The sequence below is a fragment of the Sceloporus occidentalis genome, unplaced genomic scaffold (genome assembly GCF_023333645.1).
Source record: "Sceloporus occidentalis isolate IW3139 unplaced genomic scaffold, rSceOcc1.0.p SCAF_205, whole genome shotgun sequence".
Lineage (NCBI taxonomy): Eukaryota > Metazoa > Chordata > Lepidosauria > Squamata > Phrynosomatidae > Sceloporus > Sceloporus occidentalis.
The window spans coordinates 1,404,742-1,430,107 of NW_028317185.1; the positions used below are offsets into that span (position 1 = coordinate 1,404,742).

A 25,366-nucleotide genomic window follows, 5' to 3' on the forward strand; every position below is an offset into this window, starting at 1 on the left:
ATTAATCACTGAACAGTATGCTCCGCTCATCAGCATTAACCGGTCACATGACCAACAATGGCTGCCCGTGTATCCACGTGGAACGTACATTAGGGGTCCTGCTCTAAAAGCAGACCTGTCGCCTTCGTTGCGTAAACCTACGTCATGGTGTTTGCTGCACTATATATGCATCAATAACTCACCGTCTTGGACTCCTGCGCTCAAGATCTGCAAAATTATTCCTCCTCAACAGATCATCCTTCCACCCTTTGGTGGAAGCCGACAGCAGCTTTAAGGAAAGGGAAGTGAATTAATGTTAATTATTGAACCCCTCTCCAAAAATGCCATATTCAATAACTTGCATAGAAATATTAATTATTTTTTTTATTTGTATTACTTCTTTTAACCAATTCTGTATTTCTTGTTCCTGTAAATAAAACTAAGTTCTCTCTCTCTTTTTCCGATACAGGCATTTGGATCAGGCAGACAGATGTGCGATAACATCTTCGACCACTCTTTTATAGCTGTGACAGAGCCATGCTTTTGCATCACCCCCACACAGCAGGGGGCGGGCATTTCTTCCGAGAATCCCACCCCTGCAGATCTGGACTCCACCCAGGAGGGACCATCCGGAGCATCGGAGATATGCTCCCAGGAGCTTCAAAAAGTCCCATCCAAAAAGAGGGTCAGGAAGGCTTTGCGCAAGAGGAGTGTTTTTGTCGAAGACGTGGAGGGAAGCGGAAGCGGGTTTTGAGGGAGGACATTTTTCCTTTTTCTGACATCTTGAGCAACCATCTCTTTAATCATGCGGCTCCCCCTCTTTAATTAAACGCCGCTTTACCATTGCTCCGAGACTCCTAATTAGAACACAATTGGGCTATGTCTCTGCAAGCACAAGCTGAGCCAAAGAGCTTACAATCAATTCATGGCAAAAACCCATTCCCATCCAGGTATGATTCAATAACAAAGGCCATATTCAAGAGCTTTCCTTAGAGGGCTTTTTAAATGATTAAATACCCCTACAGCTTTTGCTTTTATTTCCCGCTCTTCCTGTTTCTATGCAGATTCTGATCAGCAGCCAATCGTAGGAGGCCAAGGGAGACAATGTGATTCTGTTATCCATTCTATATTTCTGTGTACCGCGACGCGACAGAAACCAAAATATCCAAAAATAAATGATTTAAACGCTTCGGTCTCCAAAATTCTTTAACCAACCGGGAGATCTTCAGAACGATGAGTCTTAGTAGAAGACAGATAGGAGTGGCATTTTTTTATGCTAAAGAACCTTAGGTTATTGATACAAAACAATAGACACAATATACTTAAATATATTTATTAAACGTGTAATCACGAAGATAATAAACTGCAAACTAACCCATGCCAAGGATATCCCTTCAGATATTTCCTTGACAGGACGCTCTCACTCCACTGATGGAGAAGACAAGGAGAGCAGAGTTACGTCAGAGAGACCACTATTCAACGCTGTGACACAAGGAAGGCCGTTGAAGAACATCTCACCACGGAGGATGCGAGGACATCTTCTTATACCCGGGACACACAGGACGGCCAGTTATCAACCAACTCTCCCGCTTGATGATATCCGGGTTAGAACTCCCTGATACGAGAGAGTCCTACAGATCCGACAGGGGTTCCAAAAGTCTTTCCTGGAAGAACCGGTGTCTCTTGGGCTGACAGTCTTCCTTCTGGGATGAAAAGTACAAGGAGAGGACAGGCTGGGAGGAAGATTTACCCGTCGAGCCGGCAGCTGCGTCCTCATCGTCCGCCCTGCGCAACACAGAACAGCGTTATCTCGTATAATTATATATATATATTATGCTGTTTTGCTCATGAAATAATCAGACAAGCCTGTGCGGAGGGCACGTAAACTGAAGTTATTAGCATTACTCAAAAAGTTAGGATTCCAGGGATTCTCGGTTATCTCATATGTAGGATGTGGGGGGGGGGGTTGAAGATTTCCAAGGTGGGGGTGGAGGAGCAAGACGTGGGTGGAAATCCTTCCTAATACAACAGAAGGTCTGTCTGACCTCCATCACCCAAGATAATCCGATACGGCTAATCTCCGGCAGCTCTGTCAATGTTACCAACAGCCAAGGCCAGGGTGCAGAGAAGAAACAAAACCCGTATTTACGGCTCCTACTGTCATTCCTGCAAACAGAAACACCAACGGCGGCCTCAGATACCCAGCATTGGGGCCTATTAACTAAATCAGGAGTCTACAGACGTTCCCTCTCCAACTACATTATACTAACCCGTGGGGAGATTGTCCTGCAAGGTGTGAGCTGGATCTGTATACCGTTTAGTTAGCAAGAGGGGATTTCTTGAATTCACAAATGTAACTGTCCATTATACACCTTACTGAGAGGGTAGTAGGTATGGGGAACAGCTTCACAGAAGTGGTACAGGCTAATAGAGTGAAGGTATGTTGACATGCAGGGGACAGGCATACGACTCCTGAATCTAAGACGAGACCAACCACTGATTAAGGTCTGAGTCTTTACAACTGGAGAAATGGGCAATTAGACGGGGGCCGAATGGGTCTGATCTGCTGTCAAAGTCTATGTTTCTATCTGGTATTCTCAAAATCTCATGCTAACATGACGCCATCAGTAAAGCTCCCATTTCACCCAGGTCTGAGACCGCTTCCCCACGCCAACCCGACGTCTCACTTGCTGTCATAACACAACTAATGCAACTCCATCTATCAACACACACTTACACCATCACTCCCGAAAGGCACCCCGTCCACTCACCAGACGACTGGGGCAGCTCTGCTCTGCAGAATGGTTTGGGCTGTACTCCAGCTGAACCGGACAAACTGAGGGTATCCAAAGACAGGATCCAAATACCTGGCCAGCCATTCTTTTGTCTTGGGATCTGCAGGGGCACAGACACCATGAATAACGAACACACGCGGCCATGAGACGTAGACACGGATCAGAGAGGTAAGCGCATGGCAGAGGATGCCTGGTGTCAATGCAATAGCTTCTTTGCAAATAAACCAGCACTACACACTACAACATCAACAGTATATTCACAATAACACATAACACCAGACCCACAATTGTTCCTCACGCATTGAGTGTGGGGTACCTACTTATCTCCCGCCGGGGTATTTGTAGCACCCAGAAGAGGAGTCCCCCCCAGTTCTTTGTTTTTTTTTTTTTTTGAGAAATAATAGATTTTGTTACCATCAGCACAAACATGGGAAAAATAGCGAATACGCAGAAAAAAGGATATTATATATATATATATATATATATATAAAAATTCCAATTTCAACTGAAGCTCGGGGGGGGGGAATCCTTACAGGAGATCTACGATCACACTTTTTTTTTTTTGGTGTTTTTTTTTTTTTTACATACTGGCAGTAGATGGGGGGAATGGGACTATAATGGCTTGTCTGGGCTTGAGGTTCCTCTGTTGCAAGCAGATTGCGTGGGGGATGGGAAAGCGATGCGGTTCTTCCAGTAGAATCGAGGCCGTTTAAATAGTTATCGGTTAAAGGAACAGTCAAGTATCCAACTTGCTGCTAGGATATAGTGGGCTTATCCGTCATCTCGCCGACACTCATGCTTCGGGTTGCCAGGGTTCCAGATAATTGAGGCAGGCTGATCTTTTAACTGTAACATTTCGCTTACCGCCATGAGGATGACACAGGAAAGAAATTTGGACCTTCCAGGCACCCTGACAATCTATTGTTTAGCTTACCCACACAGAAGCCCTCAATGCACCATGGAATCTTTGCCAATGCTTAGAATACGATCCAATCGACGTGTGTTGCCCCTCCTAAAGCGGAGCGGTCTTTCATAATAGGACACACATTTGATTTGGATAAGGTTCTGACCAAACATTGTGCAAACCTAAGATCCAAAAATACATACTTTTATTTGAAACGTCAACTGCGTTTATTAATGGGCTACGAATAACATGTTATTTTCAGACGAGCTTTCATTTTAAGACCACGGCTTTTTTTTTTCTCCCAGGAACCACACATACATTTCCCGTGTTTCTGACTGGAGCATATATAGCGAAGCCTCTCTACGTTATGTGTGATGTACGTGATCGGGCAAGCGATAACCCTTCTGTGAGGTTATACGCCCCACACACCGCAGGGGGCAGCACTGATCACCAACGCGTGAAATGTGCTTCCTACTTGGCCGTTGTGGTCACCCCAATTGGAACACCATGTTTCGGCAGAATACGGCTCCTCAAAGTTCTGAAGTCATGCACTTTATCAAAAGGCTTGTGATGAACGTGTGGGAAAGACGGCTCTTATCTGCTTATGTTAGACATATCACTGTCACTTGGCGGTACTCATGGGAGAGAAGGACATCATAACACAGTTCTGCTGATAATACCGATTATTAGAACAAACAAGATCTCTGTTATGAACACACTGAGTTCCTGGAGTTACTTACATCTATGGCTTGTGTCAAAAAAAGATACTTTTCTATCCAATGCATATTTGTCTCAATTATATGTGTTTTATCGGGTTACAAGAAAAAGAACATTTTTCACTGAAAAGTAAAAAAAAATCTCACCATTAAATATACCACTATTACTATAACTAATAATAGAAAAGATTTAAACATGCATGGGATAGGCATATGGCAGACTAGACGGCCCGAATGGCTCTGATATGCAGTCACATGCCATGTTACTAGGAAGATAAAGCCTGTCCGGTGCTCATTACAGCCGCATTATGTGTGCTTCTAATGAACACACACATATACATTATATATAATTCCTATCTGGTGATTATTAAATGTATTACCGTTTTTGCCTTAAAGTAAATTGGTACACACCACAAACATTTTCCATGATGTATGCCTGTAACGTCACACTGCAGCCGAGCTCGTGCGCCCCGTGTGGCGGTGTCGGGTACTGCAGGGTCAGAAGGTAAACGTGCTAAAATACCAAATCATGGTCACTATTGATATCAGGCTTTAGATCAGGAAACTGTTACTGCCCACGACGTCCTACGGCCAGTTTGGCTGAGAAACGTCAAGAGTAAAAATACAAAAACATTAAAAAATCATATACGCTACTGTTCAAAAGTTTAGGGTCACTTAGCTGTTTAACAAGGAAATTTCTAGCTGTAACATAATTGCAGAAAAAAAAATCAGTAGTTCCCAGCTACAATAGTCATTTACAACATTAATCCCGTCTGCGCTGGATTTCTGATCCATTTCATGTTATTTTAACGGATTAAATTTGCTTTTCTTTCAAACAAGGACATTTCAAACGTTTGAAAGGCAGCGTGAACATTTGCTATATATATATATATGTATATGTATATATATATACACATACATACATACATACATATACACACACGCACTTAATCTCTAAAAACAGATTGACATAACATACTGGTGTTATTAAAGAGTGTGCAATTATAAGACACTAACCGTTTGGATACCCAGAACCATAATTCGTGTCAACATCTCCTAAATCTTCAACAAATTTCCAGCCCTTTACTACTCTGTCTCTTGCCACCTGCAAAAAAAAACAGCACAAGAACCACTGACTCGCATGCATGAATAGAGCGATAATAGTCCGTACCTTTAACTGAACCAAAGTAGATAAAGACGTAAAGTCACATCCGCTTTCTGAACCTCAGATGTGTCTCCTTCAGAAGGAGCGGAAAAACATTCCATCTAATGAACAGACCTCTAGGTTCCAAAGGCGTCTGTGACTCTAGGTTTGTCTACACAGACGTGTTTCCATAATAAATTATTGACGCTTTGCTTTACTATTTCCAAACGGAGTATTTTTGGAAGATGCTTCGTATAAAAGGGGCAGGGATCCCTGGTACAAAATGAATCGTGATAGTACCAAATGTATAGTTTTTTTTTTTTACATTCCATCCTCTGCCTGGCAAATTAACAACAGTAAAGATTCCAGTACCCGTTAAGGTAGTAGACGACGCGGAGTAAGACCTCACCTTGGCACAGATACTCGCTGCGCTGACCACAGGAAACAAAGAATCAGCTTTTGGTCTCACGGTCACATCCAGGGCTGGGAATCTCTGTTTCAGCTTCTCTTGGTACTTCTCTGCAGGACCTACTGTATCCACAAACACCTGATGGCGGAATATACTCAAAGATTAATAAAGAAATACCCCATGTCCTCCAATACCCCTCCCCACAGAACCCCAACACACTCACCTCTGTTAGCTGCACCCCAGCATCGAGTGCATACTGAATTAGGCCGATGGCGGTGTCGTGGGATAAGGCATTGAGGTTGTATTTCGCCCTGAAAAGAAAAAAAAAAAAGAATAAACACGTGACTAAATAAGCAGCGTTACTAACAAATGAAATAATACAAACAATGGTTAAAATGACAGCAAGCAAGAAGCAACCCAGTAAACCAAATTCAGACCAGATGCTACATACGTTAGACACATTCCAGAACAACCTGAGGAGAGAAGAATAAAAAGATTCCACAGCATCACAAATTACAAAACCGCACCCAGAATACGAGTTCTTTCACAGATATAAGTCTGTATCTTGTCAGATATTGGATGACTACAGATAGCGATACAACGTGATTTGTTTGAAGATGGACAGAGTGCCTTATTACCCCTGTAACATCTTATTACAGTAACCCGGCTCCTGAGTGCCTTATTACTCGTGTAACATCTTATTACCGTAACCCGGCTCTTGAGTGCCTTATTACCCCTGTAACATCTTATTACAGGAACCCGGCTCTTGAGTGCCTTATTACCCCTGTAACATCTTATTACAGTAACCCGGCCCCTGAGTGCCTTATTACCCCTGTAACATCTTATTACAGTAACCCGACCCCTGAGTGCCTTATTACCCCTGTAACACCTTATTACAGTAACCCGGGCCCTGAGTGCCTTATTACCCCTGTAACATCTTATTACAGCAACCTGGCCTCTGAGTGCCTTATTACGCCTGTAACATCTTTTAACAATAACCCAGCCCGGGGTAGTAAGTCACTTAGATGAAGAGTTACAATAAGATAGTTAAGACGTAGTTAACCCAAACATAACATGCATTACTACCTCTGCTGCATACTGGTAGAAATGACATTAGGCGATAGTATGTGCACAGCCCAGCCGATGTAATCCGAAGCAGCGTTCAACTTTTCAAAGAGCTGCTCCCTTTCCGATTCGCTGAGCGTCTTGGAATCTACATCCGGTAAACAGAAGCAAGAAAAAGACAAAAAGGGATATGAGAAAAATATTGGAATAATGCTTAATTTGCATAAGTATCATGGTGCAGGAGTGTGCGCATGTGTTGTGGGAAGATTAAAACTCAAAGCACCTCTGGTCAATCTGCCAAGTTTACTGTACACAATACACATTGTATGTATGTATGTATGTATGTATATGTGACATATGTAAGGTACAGCAGTGTAAACAGGCTAGTAAACCTTAGGCAGTTAGGTTACCAGGGAAGGATGACACTAGCATTATTTGCGCTCTGCATCGTCTGCAGGTTTCTCACCTGCCACTTTCAGGTCCACCAGATCCTTTTTACGGGACACAGGAAAGTAACAGATCCCATAAACCATGGGGCCTAAAGAAATAAAGAAATACATAAGTCACCAAAAGGATTATACATTCAACATATTAAAGCCAGGATCCCTGACAAATCGCCGTATTAGACATAAACCTCATGCGACGATCAAAAATTGCATTTATTTGTAAATCAGGTTTTACTTCCATGCTAATCCAGGGCGCCGCTGAATCTCAGCCATAGCAGCAGTAAGGAAATAACAGAAACGAAGATGACTACAGCGGAGAGAATGGGTCTGATCTGCAAAGACTCAGGAGCCATATGCGAGATTCTCTCACTGTATTAGCATCTATCACTTTTGCTGGGAGGTTGTTTCATTTACCTACCGCTCTCTTATAAATAGAATGTATTTAGGAGGATAAAACACAAAAGTATTTCTCTTTTCTGGGTGAGCCTAGAGTCCCAGGCTATCATTTTTTTTTCTCTTTCTTGCAATAATGAGCAAACCCACATTTGATCAGGACTCATTGTGACAACCCATAGTAGAGTAATAACTGCCAAGTCCCGATCAGGACCGAATATTCAGGGATCTGCCCGTAAATATTTAAATGGTTCTCTATTTGGAGCACCCAGACCTACATACCACCTCCCTACATATAGAAGTCATATTAGTCAGGGAAAAATGGTCAGTGTCAACCCTGTCCCTCAACCCGAGGCTTCCAGCAGCTCACGGATTTCTATTTTGTAGACAGACGGGTGATGTTTTCAAGCAGAGACATCCTGACTGATGCATCTGGGGGAGTTGTATGATCGCCACTCCTAACTTAAGGGTTTATTCACTAAAGGGAGAGATGGAGGGTGAATTGTGGTTGTAGCAACTTGTCACGAAGGGATAATGTTCGTAGGTTCCATTTGCACGAGGGGCGGTGCTGGCCCTGTATAATGCATAACTCAATTGGTAGGGGGACTGTGATGAAATCTTCATGCTTTAATTATACATTATACATTATACAGGGCCAGTAAAGCTTTGTCCTCTGCAGATGCTCATTAGAGGTGACCCTTTTTAATATATAATTAAGCCAAGGAGGCGAGACACAATGTTCCTGTCAACGCTCCGTTTAGAGGATAAGCCCCCATAGACTCAAACCACTTCGGGAGTGAAGCTACCACAGGAAGCGCTCACCCAGCACGGGTCCCCGGCCAGCTTCATCTATCCCCAGGCAGCAGTCCTCCGTCCTGCACACATCGGGCACGGAGGAGACCAAAAGCTGGTTGCGGGAATTATCCCGTTCGAAATCCTCCAGATCCATGCTTACTTCGGAACTTCCGGCAACAGTATAGGCTTCCCGCGCAACCCTGGTGACGTTCCTTAACCCAGCAACCAATCGGCTTAGTCCCTAATTCAACAAACTTTATTAGACTTCTGGGAGCAGGACATGTTTTAGGCTGCGCATCCCTGTGTAGGATACAGTCTCTGCAGCGAAAGGCTCGCCTAATAATGTGTCTAAATAATAAATACGACGAATTAGCGCGATTTTTATTTATTAATAATTTATTAAAATTGTATTTTTGTTACGTATTGTATGTAATGTATTCTTTCAACTAGTGGGAATCAGCCTTTTGCTTTACTGCTCTTACTGGATTGCTTAAATCAGAATTGGGAATCATGCATAGTTGCCAACTATCCTAGCTTAGATCAGGCCAGTCCCAACCAAGAGAATGCTGTCACATTCTACTTTAATGACATATGAACTTCCAAGCTGGTGCTTTTCTCGCAGCTATAACAAAGCTGAATTTACTGCTTGAATACAGATGACTTAAAGGGACAGTTTAATGTCCCTGACTACCCTATTAAAGAAGAATTAATTATAACGCACTCTGTGAGTAAACCCAATCCCGTCTAAGTATTTTAATATACATGCTGCAGTAGCTGCCCTCCTCCTTGCCACTGATTGGCTGTGGAAGCAAAGCTCTCCAGTTGAAGTGCGATTCCACAACCCCCCCCACCACCACCATTGCAAAAGGAAGACCATGAAAGTCTAAGAGGATCACGCAGCTATCATTCGCACTCTTCATGGGGACTACTATCAAAACCATTTGGTTGCCCCCGTTGGCTAGTCACTACAGTGAATGCTTAGTGATCAATTAAGGGTCTCAAGGTCCGATCAATAGGAAAGTTCTGACGCACCGGTCTCGGTCTGCGTGCCCCCGTCTGCTCAGATAACACAAACATAGTGAATAAGTTAATGTTATGGGTTCCGTTCTACTAGTTTATTGACATTTAGCACCAATGGTGGAATGTGACAGGAAATGTAGTACTCGCTCCTCTTATAGACAATATATCTTGTAACGAAGGGATCTTCTTCCCAGGGTCGTAATCCCATCGGTAACATGGGCTTCACAGGCAATCAGCCTTTGGGCACTGAGGGCAATCTCTGCGATAGCACGGCTTCTTCTCCTGGGTGCTCTCGCTGTTAATGAAAGCGAGTCCCATTAGGGATTTGACCTCCCGCCGGCGTGTTTGGAGGCTGCGCCGGCAGTCGCAATGCCAAGGACCCCACTTAGAGAACTTGATCTTCTCTATTTCTGCAAAAAGAACAGTAAAAAAATATCATATAAACAACATGTTACTTTCATATTGTATTTCATTTGCAGTAGGGGTTATGCTTAACCATACCTCCCAACTTCTATCAGCGCTGCGCATGAGCAGTATGCATTCTCCGGTGACCCAGGCACCAGAGAATGAAATCAAGACCGCAGGATTCAGGAGGGAGGTAGAGATCGCCGGGACAGCAAGATAGAGTGGCAAAATTGGGACTCTCCTGTGCAAAGCGGGATAGTTGGGAGGCATGCATAACGATAACTACAGAAAGAGAGGATATAGAGGGCCTTGTACTCAAAAGCTTACAATCCACAATCGTATATGTTTGTCTGTATGCAGGATACCCGCGGCTGTGTGCTGAGTGGGTACAAAATCAATTTGTATAATTGACTAGGACATTTAGGACAATAGTGTATTGTATTTAGAAAATGTGTTTGCAAACCAGTTTTCTGCCATTTATGAACTTTTAGGGCAGAGATTCACTCAAAACATTCTGGGGAAAAAGGGGCATCGGAGGAGGAAAGATGGACGGAGCACCTCAAAGAGGGACTGTGCAACCCAAAGGGGGACACTTGGGAAGTATGTGGATGTAAAGGATTGTGTGGCCCCTCTAATGATAAATGAAGTGTAATCAATTAGCAGGTAAGTTAATTAAGCTAATTAGCATTACGTAGTAGGTAACGGTTTGTAATTGCAAGATTGTTAATCGCAAGTAAGCAACATGTCAGTGGTGATCCGTTACCCTGGGTTACAGGACATGTGACTGACATCAACCAATAACTATCCAGAGAATGCATTGTGGTCAGGGGCACATCGCTCGGAGGGGCTGTTCCAAGAGAGGCCCGAGTCGGCACACAGGATATGATGTCATATCCGGGGCCCCGGGTCAGTCCTAGACCAGCTTTCAAAGTAAATGTGCCTCTGGTTACCAAAGACGCTAGTTTACCCCAACGACCAATCAGAAAGCAGGATGTAGGAACCGCCGTTAAAATGGCTAACCCTGGTTAAGCTGTTCATTCTTGTATTTTGCTGTTTCCGGGTCCATTCCCTGCGTCTCGTAGCCGCCTGCAAGCAGCAGATTGTTACCGGGGCCTAAATCCATCCACCGCAAGAGGCTTAGTGGGACTAACGCGCAAAACAGTACCAGCCCCACCATCATGTTAATCATGTTACAGTTACTAAGTGAACGTCGCTTCCCATTGGTTGGTTTACAGAGTGCATGCCGTTCTTTGCTGTCATTGTCTGCCATGATTTGCCTTAGATCCGAATTTTGATTGGTGCTTTTTATCAAGTCTTGCTACTGTGTGTAGGAACTTCCCAATATCATACCTCCCAATGTGACAAATGGCCGAAGAGGGGCAATTTTGGTTTAAAGGGTGTGGTTAGGGAAGGGGTGGGGCTTTTGCGACCTATTGGTATACAGAATACAATTGATTCTTATTGGCTGTAATGTAAGGACGTTTTACTTTACAGAGAAGGTGGTATATACATGGAACAGCCTCCCGGCAGCAGCTGACATGAGGGACATGAGTTAAACTATACAAACATAGAGTATGGCAGCAGATAAACCCATTGGGCCCATCTAGACTACCCGTCGTTCCTGATGTTAAGACCTTAATCAGTCCTCGGCCTCGTCTTAGATTCAGGAGAGCCAAATAAACATGTGTGCAATAAAAATGAATCATGATAAAGAGAAGAGGGATAGTGACTTCTAACCCTGGGGCAAGGCAAAGGGGCAAGTAGTGGCCAACTCCTATTCAGCAAAATGAAATCCGGGAAAGGCCCACAAAGAATCCAGCTACAGTGCTCAGTGCATTTAAGACACCCCCAGTGGCCAAGTGTGTAACTGCAAGTAAAATAAATAAATGTAATTTTAAAAAATAAATACAAAATAAAATACAACAAAAAGTAAAAAAGGAAGCATTTTACCCTTTAGCCAATTTTTTCATTGCCACATAAGCAATTTAAAATGGAACTTGGATCCATAAAACGTTGACTGCATAGCTGTTTTTATTGTTAAAATACAAAAAAACCCACTGTTTGAAACCTTAGGCTAAAAAAACAAAACAATATTGTACATTATTGCAATACAAAAATCATATAAGGAATTTTTCTTCCTTAGGCGTCCCTCTAATTATAATACATGTCTAATAATAATCTATAAAAACCCGAAAAAAATAAATATATACTATGTCATGTAATTGTAACTATTGTAAAGCCCACCCAATAAACACCCAATGTTGTGGTTTTTTTATATGGTCCTGCTCAGAGCCAGTAGTTAGAACGTTACCGATGCTAGAAGAGTGCAGGTGCGGACTATCCCATTCACCCTCACAGAGAGGGGTTGGGAAGATGTCATTTTCAAGTGCATCCCTTTCTATAGTGCATGATTTATGACTAATAACTCCTGTTGCATGCCTTCTGAATGGATGCCTGTAACAACGTCTCTATTAGAGGGCTGGACCCGCTTAAATCCCTCCCTCCAGAAGGCGCGCGAATGGTACAATCCAAGGGTTATATAGGGGGTCTTCTAGAAGGCGCTTCATTCAGTGCGTGGGGAGACGCGGAACTTGAGAGGTAATGGGTGGTCTGAAAGGGTCAAGTTCATTATCATGAGTGCGGTATGCGCGGTAATGGAAGCAATTAATGATGGACCTGTGTCTGTTGTGAGGTGCACTTTAAGGTAGCTGTAACTCTGCTTATAGAGCCAAAGGTGCATTATGTATACATACATACATACATATGTATTTGTTTTCTCTTTGCGTTTAATCATGTAGTAGTTTATGTATATAGTTAAAACATAGCTATATGTCTTTTATGTGTATATAGTATATGTCCCAAGAATGGAAGGCATATTCTCCTCCATAAACTTACTTGCCCTGGAGCTGATCCTTGACCACAAATAGACATCCATGGAGAAAATAGGGGCCCCTGCAGGACCTGTCCTGGTGAAGGCTCTGTGCTAGAGGCCGAAACGTTGATATGGTCTAAGCTAATAAACATTTTTGTACTCTAGTGTGAAACCTTGCGAGTGCTCCTTTTCTTCATTGATCTATATATATATGTATATGTGTGTGTGTGTGTTTAAAATATATATAATTCTTTTTTTTTTTTTTATTTTTTTTTTTAATTCCTCCCCCCACCAGGTATCATGTCATCAGGAAAAGCTCAGATTGGGAAACCGGCCCCTGATTTCCAGGCTACCGCTGTTGTGAACGGGGAATTTAAGGAGGTCAAGCTATCTGATTACCGCGGTGAGACTGTGTGCTTTCTCTCGTTCAGAGTTTTTTTGTGTTCCCCTGTGTGTATAGGAGGGATATAGTGAAAGTTTTGGGGAATTGTTCTGTGAATGCTGCTCACAAAACAAAGGAATTTTATTAGCCTTTATACAGCGCCAGCATTCTGCGCTGCTGTATAAAGTTAGTGGGTTAGTAACGTGCGACTGCGTCTCTTCTGTAAGTTTGGGCAGCCTTCTATCTCCCGTGGCAGTAACGTCTGGTCCTCGACCCATGGCGACTCGTTGGATTTTAGATATTTACACAAATGCCCGGTTGGATCTCTGATGTAATAAGGCGCTAAAAGCTTCGTTTTGTAGTTAAATGGATCTGGAGAGACGCTGGCTGTTCCGGAATCTACCACGTGTATCCAGATACCGCTCGCTATAATGTGACATCATACATGTGCCGGGTTCTGTAACAGAATGTGACAGGTTAACACCTGTTCTTACCACCCCGCTCTGTAGGCTATAACCTTAGACATAAACTTTTCAGTATTTATTTATACATCAACATATTACAAGGAGTTGGTTACGGTTTGCAAGCCAAATCTCATCACGTAATGTTGGTATTTCCACCCGTTATGCCGGGCTCAACAGAGTGAATGCGTAACAATTGGCAGAGGTTATTAATAAATGATTTTAACGCAGAAATCCGTTGGTTAACGGCCCTTTAGGCTACAGCCGTGGTTTTTGGGGTATAAAGGTAAATCCAATGTATTATGGCTTTTTTCTGTTTCAGGCAAGTATGTAGTTTTGTTCTTCTATCCCCTGGACTTCACCTTCGTCTGCCCCACCGAGATCACGGCATTCAGCGATCATGTTGAAGATTTCCGCAAGATAAACTGTGAGGTCGTCGGTGCCTCGGTGGACTCTCACTTCTCGCACCTGGCATGGTGAGACCCTCCGTTCCAGGGCTGTCTGTGTCCTCTGATATTTAAAGGGATGCTCAAGTGCCCTGTGTTGCCCTGAATAAAATAATTTTTTGTGTGTATTCTTCAGCTGACCCCTTTCAATTAAATGGTTCAGCTCCAGAGCACACCACCCCGTCCATTGTAGGATTCACTGGCTTTGGCAGCAAAGTACAATCATAGAAATCAATGGTGGTTGTGGGGGGGGGGGGCGACAGACAATGTGTTGTGGGTCCAAAGTGCATATGATGGCTTGAGTATTGTGGTGTGGCTCTGGGGCTTGGCGCCCGTAAGGTTGTATTTTAAACATGGTTATAGACAAACGCGGTTCCTTTGCAGAGCTGACTTCGTAAAGTAATAAAGAAACGTTCAGACTAACGCGGCAAAATCCATCGGGGTGTGGAGCGCCTAATCTCCCCGCTGCATCCATTCTTATCAGCCGTGTACCAAGTGACGGTCCGCACCCAGCGGAGACAATGTCGCTGCGTGAAACCCCCGGCTTATCTCCCGGCCGCAGCTGTCTTGGAAATAACTGTATAAACGTCCATCGTTTCATGGGATTTTAAATGCAATAATGCTGTCGTGCGCCATGCAGCTGGTGATTAGATCGGCAGTCCTGACACTAGAAGCCGGCAGAGAGGGGGATCTGGAAGAAATAGTCAAACAAGTCGAGGGCTGAAACTTATCTGCTGTCACGTTCTGTTAGTCTCGTCTGCGTATTAAAGTTCTGTGTTCCGGAGCGTCCGTTTCATAAAGAGGTTGTTTCACATTAACCCGCTTCTTGTTTCAGGACAAATGTTGCCCGCAAGCAGGGCGGTTTGGGACCCATGAATATCCCTCTGCTGTCTGACCTGAAGCATTCGATTTCCAGGGACTATGGGGTCCTGAAGGAGGAGGACGGTGTTTCGTTTAGGTGTGTAAAGTTACTTATGCCGTGTCTTTGCCATGGCTTTGTGTGTTGGCCTTTGGATGTGATGGCCCCTATTTTGGTATTGTCTACCCTGAACCCTCAGTTTCCCAATACCTTGTGTTCAGTGGCGGTTTAAATAGACAAGATTTGTCTGGGACATCGTGTTCCCTCCTCGGCTCTGCACATTCACTCTGTTCACGGAGATCTAATAACGCTTCTCTTCCCAGGGGCCTCTTTATCATCGACAACAAGGGTATCCTTCGTCAGATTACGATAAATGACCTCCCCGTGGGCCGCTCTGTAGAGGAGACCCTTCGTCTGGTGCAGGCCTTCCAGTTCACGGACACGCATGGAGAAGGTAAGGCAGAACTTTGTTCTGGAGGCAGCCTCTGATGTCGCACAGGCTGTTACAGCATTGCTTAGTGGGCCCCCTGCTGATTTACTTTAAGAAACAGTCGAAGCTACAATGCCAAAGCAGCATTTCACGTGATCTGCCTGTATGCCAAAAATACCCCCGAGAGTAAAATGTTTTTAGGTGGACCATAAGTTGGTCTTTTGCCCTGTCCTCTCGCCTCATGGAGCTGCTCTCAAGCAGTGGGGGGTATCTGCTGGTAACGTCAGAACGTAGAACAACCGGTGTTAGAACGGTGGATGACTCTTGTCCCGTCTCTTCTCAGTGTGCCCGGCAGGATGGAAACCAGGTAGCAGCACCATTAAACCCAACGTGAAGGACAGCAAAGAGTATTTCTTGAAGGAGCACTGACCGGCGAGTATCTGAGTGCATGTGAGACGTGAAGAGGAACCCTTCAAATGTGAACAACTGAGTTATATTACCTTCCATGCTGACACTCCCAACCTGCCATCAAACGGTGCCAACATCTTGAATAAAAGTGATAACCCTTAAATGGCTGTTTTGTCTTAAATCTGAAGGACCGTGGCCTCAAAAGTAATTCTGCAAAGTGTCAACCTTGGCTCCAGAACTGGATTTGGTACAACTCATGCTGGTTATTAATCTAGGTGTTTGCAGGAGTTGAGTGTCTAAATTTCCATTATACAGGGTCGGCTCAGCTCTTCCAGGAGAGTCTCTAAATACAGTATTAAAATCTCCCGCCATCCAGGTTACCGAATACTCTATTTCCCAGTAAGTTTGCATGTGTCCAATTTTTAACTCGCCCAACTACTCTTTATGAAAGCCTAATTCCAATCCGCTTCTGCTGGGAAAACGGGATGACAGCCCTGTAAAATGTATAACTTAAATTAGTGATGACTTTCAAGGCTTCTTTCCCACTTTTTATTATACAGGGCCACCTCACACCATCTGCAGCAACCTTCAAAAATATCTTGTATGGTGAATCTACCTTATTCTAAATTATTATTATCCTTTATTTATATAGCGCCAACAGTTTACGCAGCGCTTAATACAATACATAAATTCAAGGGATATGACAAGACGAGAACTGACAGACTAAGACAAACCGATACATTTGGTGGAGAGAGCCCTGCTTACAATCTAGAGGGAAATGGGGTGACAAACATAAGGCATAGAGAGAGGTGGTGTGGGGGGGTATCAGTGACGGGTGAGAGGTAGTGTGGTGGTTGTATCGATGACAAGGAAGTTCCAGCAGTTAAGATGGTGCGGCTTCTCTGAAGAAGTGGGTTTTTAGATGTTTCTTGAAAGTTGGGAGGGAGGGAGAATGCTGAAGGTTCCTTGGGAGTAGATTCCAGAGATATGGGGGCAGCTCGAGTGAAATCTTGTAGATGGGAAAAGGAAGAGGTGATGAGTGAGGAGGAGAGCCTTAGCCCATGGGAGGAACGTAGGGATCGAGTAGGAGAGTATTTGCTAATGAGGTCAGAAATGTACGGAGGAGCAGTATTATGGAGGGGGGCAGTATTATGGAGGGCCTTATATGTCAGTACCAGGATCTTAAATTTAATTCTAAAGGTAATTGGGAGCCAGTGGAGGGTTTCACAGAGGGGGGAAGCGGAAGAGGAGCCTAGCAGCGGCATTTAGGATAGACTGTAGAGGAGAGAGTGGAGCGCCAACCGGAAGAGTGTTGCAGTAGTCAAGACGGGAAATGATAAATGAATGAACCAGGGTTTTTGTGGATTCTTGGGTGAGGAATGGGCGGATACGAGAGATGTTTTTTAGGTGCAAGCGGCAGGATCTGGCGAGGGACTGAATGTGAGGGATGAAGGAGAGGTTTGAGTCAAGGATGACCCCAAGGCATCGGGCCTGTTTAGTAGGAGAGATAGTCGTGTTAATGGTGATAGAGAATTCAGGTAGTGGAGTGGAGATGGAGGGAGGGAAGATGAGTTCAGTTTTAGAAAGATTAAGTTTCAGGTAGTGTTGTGACATCCATGAAGAAATAACAGACAAGCAATTGGTAATACGGGACAGGAGAGATGGAGAGATATCAGGAGAAGACAGGTAGATTTGGGTATCATCTGCATATAGGTGATACTGGAGGCCAAATGAGTTGATTAGTTTGCCAAGAGAGGAAGTATAAAGAGAGAACAGCAGAGGGCCAAGGACTGAACCTTGGGGGACACCAACCGAAAGTGGAAGGGGCGAAGATGTGTTGCCTGAGAAGTTGACAGAGAAGGAACGGTTAGACAGATATGAGGAGATCCAGGAGAGAGCTGTATCTCGAATGCCTATAGAAGCAAGTGAGTGTAGAAGAAGGTGGTGATCAACAGTATCGAAAGCAGCAGAGAGATCCAGTAGAATTAGAATAGAGTAGTGACCTTTTGCTTTGGCAGAGAGCAAGTCATTGGAGACTTTTGTTAGAGCTGTTTCAGTAGAGTGAAGGGGTTTGAAACCAGACTGTAGAGGGTCAAGGAGGGAATTAGAGGAGAGGAAGTTAATGAGGCGGTTGCACACAATCCGTTCAATGATAGGGTTTTGTGGGTGTTTAGTTTTTTGGGGTAGTAGGCATGTTCCCTGGCTAAGCACTATTGTTGACCCAGATGTATAATGTGTTAACAGTATGTTTGGAGTTCACATCACTGCCACCAAAGATGATTCTGCCCTACTCTAGGCTGTTGGTAACAATGGAACTTTAACTCTGATCACCTGTACTCACACTCCTTGGTGCTGTTGGGAGACTCCCTTTTTATACTGATATACCGTATCTTGCTACGTGGTGACTGCGCCTTTCTCTGGTTTCTATACATTTCTGGGTACCATGTTATAGACTGGATGGAGGATAATGTCCTCAGTACAGTTCCAGACAATTAGTGCTGTGTAGCAGTGGGCCCTTCAGTAGCCAGAAATTGGCATGCATGTAATACTTCTTGTAACCAGCAGAGGTCACTCCGACATTAAAACTTTCCTTCACCTGATAAACTATGAAGAGGTAAAACTGAGTCGGGAATTCTGTCCTGCAGAGCTTGCGTTCTATTAGTACAAGAATGTAATTCCTATAAGATAATAAGCTACAGTGTACTCAATCGGCACCAAAGCAAGCTGTAGGATGTCCTGATGGGGATTACATTATAAGTTATGAATACTTAAGTGAATTTATTTTTTCTTTTTTCTATACTCAAGGGTCGGTGAAGCTTGCTGTGTGCTTCACTCATCCCAGTCCAACTGCTAATGGCGTGGTGGAGATATTCCATCTTCGTGACGCAGGGCCGCGCTTCTTGGATAAGCTAAGGTGCCATGTAATTCAAAGAGGTGGGTTCAGGCGGTGCCTGCGGTTTCACAAAGAAGCGTTACAGAGTAATAGGAGTTGGGATACGCGGCTTCCAAACCTGAACCTCATTGAGTTCCACTTGGGGTTGTCGGTAAATGATATGTTAGCCTCGACTACATCCGTTTTACTCTTCCAAACACTCAAAACTACTTGGAATGCTAATAATCCATATCATGAGGTCAACCTGGGCTAAATCTCACACATTTGGGTTTATTAAATGCAAAGGGAGGATTGAGTTTCAGCGAGATTTCTTCAGTCTCCTTACACATTGAATTATCCATTATGCAGGGCCAGCTCAGCCGCCCTTGCTGGTGAGTGTTGGCCTGTTCTTAATGAATAATAGCGAGTGGGAGTGAATGGACCCCTTTGATCAGTGTAGAGCCATTGCCTGCTGATTAGAAGAAAATGTGTTCCTTTATGGAAAAGAACTTGACATAAAGGTTGAGATTGTAAAATTGGAGCCCAGGGAACTTATTCTGAGGAAGGGTAGCAGAAATCGGTGGCGTTTTCTGGCCTAGGCTGGCAGGTCCAAGGGGGAAGCAGCGCCTCTGCCACATAGCCTTCCTCTTGACATATGACATCATATCCCACGCTCAGGGGTAAAGATGGCTGAAAATAAATACACCCGTGCCAGTAATATTTGTAAATTCCAAACATTATAAACTCTGTATGTATACACAAAAAAAAACCAAGATAAAATATAGTGTAAAAATTCCTAATTAAGGGTGGGCGATCTTCTTAGCAGATCCAATTCCTCAAGATGGATGTGAATTCAGTGGAGGCAGAGAAGGGTTAATAAATAACAAATACATTTATTTTAAAATATAGGAAAATATCTTTCTTACATTAGGACTGCAAAATTCGCATTCTAATAAAAAAAAACAATTAAAAAAAAGAATAATTAAAAAAGGTCTCTCCAAGTCAGCTCTGCTCGTCTCCATACCACGCGTTTCACCCTTCAGCTGGGCTTCTTCGGCTATTATTATTATTATTCATATTTAATTCAAGGTCTAAAGTTGTAGTTAAGAATCTCTTCTTCCCACAATCTGCCCTCTCTGCACCCCCCCGAGGGCCGCCTCGAGACGTCCCGGGGCATTTTCCATGGAACATTGCGTTTGCGTAATTACGTGAATACTTTGTATCCTCATAACAAGGCGAGGCAGACGTGGGTTGATTTCAACTCTCCGTCCCATGTCATTCATCTCGTGTAGCGTTATAGTCTTAAAGGGACCCCACGGGGAGCCCCCTCAACGGTAAAAGCAGACGGAAGGACCTACAAGAAGGTTGTGTGGTTTTAGTAACGCAGCCAATCAGTGGCAGCAAAATTCTGCCGTTTAAATTAATGATCAATGGGGGGCTTCTTAGACCCCCAGTGGGGCATTTGGCGAGCTGGGAGATGTGTTTGGACAGACATATCTCCTTCATGGCATATAGCTGGGGGGGAGGGGCAAATGTATATGGGGGGGGGGTCTGCACCAACCCAACCCCCCCCATGTATTTGCAAGAAAGACATCATGAAAATATAAAGGCAGTAAAGTGCATGTGATGGCTGGACTGTCCCTTCGAGCCGGAAAAATTCTCCCGAACCTCCAAAGTGTGCTACAGAGGCAGCTTAGTCAACACAATGGGCTTTATTCACTAAAAAGGGGAACTTTCAGGGAGACGTACGTTTTCATATTACTCACATTACATTATGACCAAGAATAGCCCGAAACGTACAATCCGTCTAACCTGCCTGTCTATCCTGTAAAGATTCGGACCTTAATCAGTCGTTGGTCTCGTCTTAGATTCTGGAGCCGTATGTCTGCCCCATGTATGTTTAAATCCCCCTCACTGTATTACCCTCTACCACTTCTGCTTATCTACTACCCAGTGGCGTCTCCAGGTTTCATATTTAGGGGGGGCACATGGGGGGCCAGGGACCAAAGTAGGGGGGCCAATTATAAAACGGTACATATACACTATATATATATATATATATATACACACACACACACACACGTTAGACGTGCATTTTTAACTACATATGTACTTATCTCTTTGAAGTAAAGACTGTGATTAAAATATGATTTCAAAATAACAGCTTAAGTGACAGTTATTTTTCATTCTTTAATATTAGCCCCTGCTGACAATATATATAAATATTAGACCCTGCTTCCGATATATATTAATATTAACCCCTGCTGCGGATATATATTAATATTAGCCCCTGCTGCGGATACATACTTATATTATACCCTGCTGCCGATATACATAGAAATTATACCCTGCTGCCAACATATATTAATATTAGCCCCTACTGCCGATATATAGTATTAGTCCCTGCAGCCAATATATATATAAATATTAGCCCCTGCAGCCAATATTTATTGATAATAGGCCCTGCAGACAATATATATTAATATTAGCCCCTGCTGCTGATATATATAAACATTAGTCCCAGCTTCCGATATATATTAATATTAGCCCCTGCAGCCAATATATTTGCCACACTGACTGCAGATCAGGGGAAGACAGCGAGAGTCAGTGCAGTGTTCCCTCCTTCTGACTGCACCGTGACATTGAGAGGTCCTCTCCCCTGTAATCATCCCCAGAGTCCCTTTGTCCCCTCATTCACTAAACCATAGCGCTCTTTTACTTACACCCTGTAGTTCAGGTATAGATCAAATAAACAACACATGGAAACAGCACATGCAACTGAATGAGATTAAAAAAAAACCTGTATTTGCAGGTATACATAAATAATGTATGGAAACATAGCATTGCAGGTATAAACCAACAGAACACACAAACCCAGCATTGCAGGTATATATATACTGGAAATCACATGTACACTCAGCACTGAAGGTATAGATCAAATAAACAACACATGGAAACAGCACTCCAGGTATTGATCAACTGAATAAGACATACTAATCCTATATTTGCAGGTAAACATTAATAATGTATGGAAATATAGCCGATACAGATGAACAGAATGACACAAAACCCAGCTTTGCAGATATAAATCAATTGGAAATTACATATAAACTCTGCATTAAAGGTATAGATAAAAACCCCTAAATTACAGGCATAGATCACTGGTCACACACCCCAAAGCCAGCCCTGGCGTCCACACTGCCCACATAGAACCTGACCAGCACCTAAGTTACACATTATGTCAACTTTGTCCCCAAACAGCTGAACGTACGCCGTTTTTGTCCCATAAAGACCTCTCCCTCCCAATCTATCCTATCTACCCCCTCTCCCTCCCAATCTATCCTATCTACCCCCTCTCCCTCCCAATCTATCCTATCTACCCCCTCTCCCTCCCAATCTATCCTATCTACCACATCTCCCTCCCTATCTACCACATCTGCCTCTCTATCTACCACATCTGCCTCCCAATCTATCCTATGTACCCCCCTCTCCCTCCCAATGTATCCCATCCACCCCCATCTCCCTCCCAATCTACCCCCTCTCCCTCCCAATCTATCCTTATCTACCCCTTCTCACTTCCTATCTACCTCTTCTCTCTAACCCCCTCCTAACTTTCTAACCCCCCCTTTGAAGTTCACTTACCTTGGGCTTGTCCAGCGGTGAGATCGCGCGGTCTCTGTATCCCTGGTTCTGCCGGCTTCACTGCTGGGCGCCGGATATGACGACATATACCGGCGCTCGGCTTGAAATGCCGGCACTGCGAACCAGGCAGAGGCCTCGCGGTCGCGGAGAAGAGTGAGAGGCGCCGAACGGTTGCTGAGAACTTATTCCTCAGCAACCGCTCGGCGCCTCTCACTCTCTCCTCCGGGTCTATTCAAAAAAAAAAGACGGCGTTTCAATTGGGGGGGCACACCGGGGGGCACAGCATGATGTAGGGGGGGCCATGGCCCCCTCTGGCCCCCCCCTGCCGACGCCACTGCTACTACCCTCTCGTCAATGTTAAACTTTTTTACATTCAATTACATTCAAGCCTCCTTTGATATAAACTCCCCTCCTGTACTTTGTTAGAAACATTCAGATACAGAAAGGAATTTATCGCAGATACGCCGTGAAAAGATAGAGCGCCTCTAGTAAGGGGTTAAATGTTTGAACCGTTTGATCCCGAGGGCTCCAGACACTGGTGTTTCCGGTACACGGGACGCTCTCCGCGCTGCGTCTGCACTTCACCGGAAATGACCCTCAGAGTCTGATTTCAACACTCAGCCCTTAGAAATATTTCCCAACCAGAGAGACGCCGCGAGGTCACCGAGTGCAGGAAAAGGAGCGGCACGGAACACCTGACACGTCTACAGCCACCCCACCCAACCAGAACACGCATGTGATAATCCTACACGGGAGACCTGCTTCCCCTCCAGCAATCCACCCGACCCGAGTGCCTTATTACCGCCTGTAACATCTTATTACAGTAACCCGGCCCCGAGTGCCTTATTACCCCTGTAACATCGTATTACAGTAACCCGGCCCCTGAGTGCCTTATTACCCCTGTAACACCTTATTACAGTAACCCGGCCCCTGAGTGCCTTATTACCCCTGTAACATCTTATTACAGTAACCCGGCCCCTGAGTGCCTTATTACCCCTGTAACACCTTATTACAGTAACCCGGCCCCTGAGTGCCTTATTACCCCTGTAACATCTTATTACAGTAACCCGGCCCCTGAGTGCCTTATTACCCCTGTAACACCTTATTACAGTAACCCGGCCCCTGAGTGCCTTATTACCCCTGTAACACCTTATTACAGTAACCCGGCCCCTGAGTGCCTTATTACCCCTGTAAAATCTTATTACAGTAACCCTGCCCCTGAGTGCCTTATTACCCCCATATCATCTTATTACAGTAACTCGGCCCCTGAGTGCCTTATTACTCCTGTAACATCTTTTTACAGTAACCCGGCCCCTGAGTGCCTTATTACCCCTGTAACATCTTATTACAGTTACCCGGCCCCTGAGTGCCTTATTACACCCATATCATCTTATTACAGTAACCCGGCTCCTGAGTGCCTTATTACCCCTGTAACATCTTATTACAGTAACCCCGCCCCTGAGTGCCTTATTGCCCCTGTAACCTCTTGCTTCGTTATTAGCTGGTGTTTTAGTTCTATTAAACGATGTCAGGGCCGTGTATAATTGCCACATAGGACACTGTGATCACGCATCTCCCTTTGAAGTTAATTATTATCCTCACGCACATCACACGCGTGTTGTTCCTCCTCCTCGTTAGGCGGTGGGTGATGTACGTGATGTAATTTATCTCCGTAATCAGCTGAGAAGCCGTAGGCGGTCGCTGTGTGCCAGATCGCCGACGCCATACGGAGGAGAAGACCCGCTGCCAATGGGATTAGTCCGATAAATAAATGCTTTATTACGTTTTTAATATCTGGTACCGTAAAAGTTATCATTTCAACCCGTTTTAATCCCATTCTATAAATAGGCTCATTACTAGAATCGGTGATTCTGCAGTCAGACGGCGGCCCACCGCCCCCCCGCTGCAAAAATTTCCCTGACACGCGCGCATAAAATGTCATGACGTCAAAGGTACACGCTACCGTCACACACGTGGACAAAATGATAGCCTGGTTTACGGTAAGAAGGCGCGTGGGCGCGCATGCACGTACGCACTCCCACATGTACTGCGTTCTGCTCACTGGAACGGAATCCACTTCCAGTTAAAGCAGGAAATGGAGGTAGTATGTAAAACTAGCGAAGATGGCGCATAGTAGAGAAATCACCATAGCAGCGGACAGAATGGTCCAATCAGCAGGAAGTAGCGACGAAACCGCCTACTAAGCTTTGCGGCCAAATTCTTTTTTTTTTCTAAGACATAAACTTAGAACTTTATTAAAAATGTCCTAAACACAGTAGACAGCTTCCCCACGGGGGGGCCTATGGACATACCTCACCCGGAGACTCCGGGTCCGGCGCCGCTTCTCTGGGTCTCCGGGTCACACCCACTCCCCGCCCACAAATGACATCAGCGGGACCTCATATCTGCAAGGGGGCGCTCCGGGTTGCCTGAGAGCTCCGAAGTATGCCTATGGAGCACCATATTTTATGAAATGCCCACAGCTCCCACCTTCTACCCCCAACGAATCAGGACACTGGGGGGGTGGAGCTTGGGAGGTAGAGTGTCACTCAAACTGGCAGCACAATTCTGAGCACGTGCAGTATGCATCCTGCAGTGTCCCAGAAATCTGGATGGTGGACCCCGAATCCCTCTGACCTCTACATCCCGAGCTCGGTGCGACAGGGATAGAGTGGCGAAAGCGGGACTGTTGGGAGTCATGGGATTTTTTTTTAAATGAACTGACCCTGAGACTCTTCAAATATTAACCCTTTAATAGCCTTTATACTTTACCCAAGTGGCATTCAAGGAAGGGCCAGTCGTTGGCTACTTAAGCCTAAGTCTAATTAAGGGGCGTTAGCGCAATATCATTTGACGATCCGGATCCACCTGTTTCACAGACAATGGAAGATGCCATGCGTAACATTAAACATGCGCGACTCGC

General features: G+C 44.5%; 2 protein-coding genes across 2 annotated transcripts; one reads left to right on the plus strand and one right to left on the minus strand.

Annotated features, from left to right (window-relative positions):
• Nucleotides 1-1,610: 1,610 nt before the first annotated feature.
• LOC149277963 (ribonuclease H2 subunit A-like) lies at nt 1,611-8,800 on the minus strand. The gene is made up of 8 exons (XM_089502583.1): nt 8,674-8,800; nt 7,479-7,550; nt 7,034-7,160; nt 6,171-6,258; nt 5,948-6,085; nt 5,412-5,499; nt 2,751-2,874; nt 1,611-1,764 (listed from the first exon to the last, which is right to left on the minus strand). Exons 1-8 carry the CDS (start codon nt 8,798-8,800, stop codon nt 1,611-1,613), a joined length of 918 nt encoding a protein of 305 aa, XP_089358709.1.
• A 4,443-nt stretch (nt 8,801-13,243) lies between these two features.
• On the plus strand, nt 13,244-15,950 carry LOC149277964 (peroxiredoxin-2-like). Its single transcript, XM_089502540.1, has 5 exons — nt 13,244-13,346; nt 14,109-14,262; nt 15,068-15,190; nt 15,415-15,545; nt 15,865-15,950. Exons 1-5 carry the CDS (start codon nt 13,244-13,246, stop codon nt 15,948-15,950), a joined length of 597 nt encoding a protein of 198 aa, XP_089358666.1.
• Nucleotides 15,951-25,366: the final 9,416 nt, after the last annotated feature.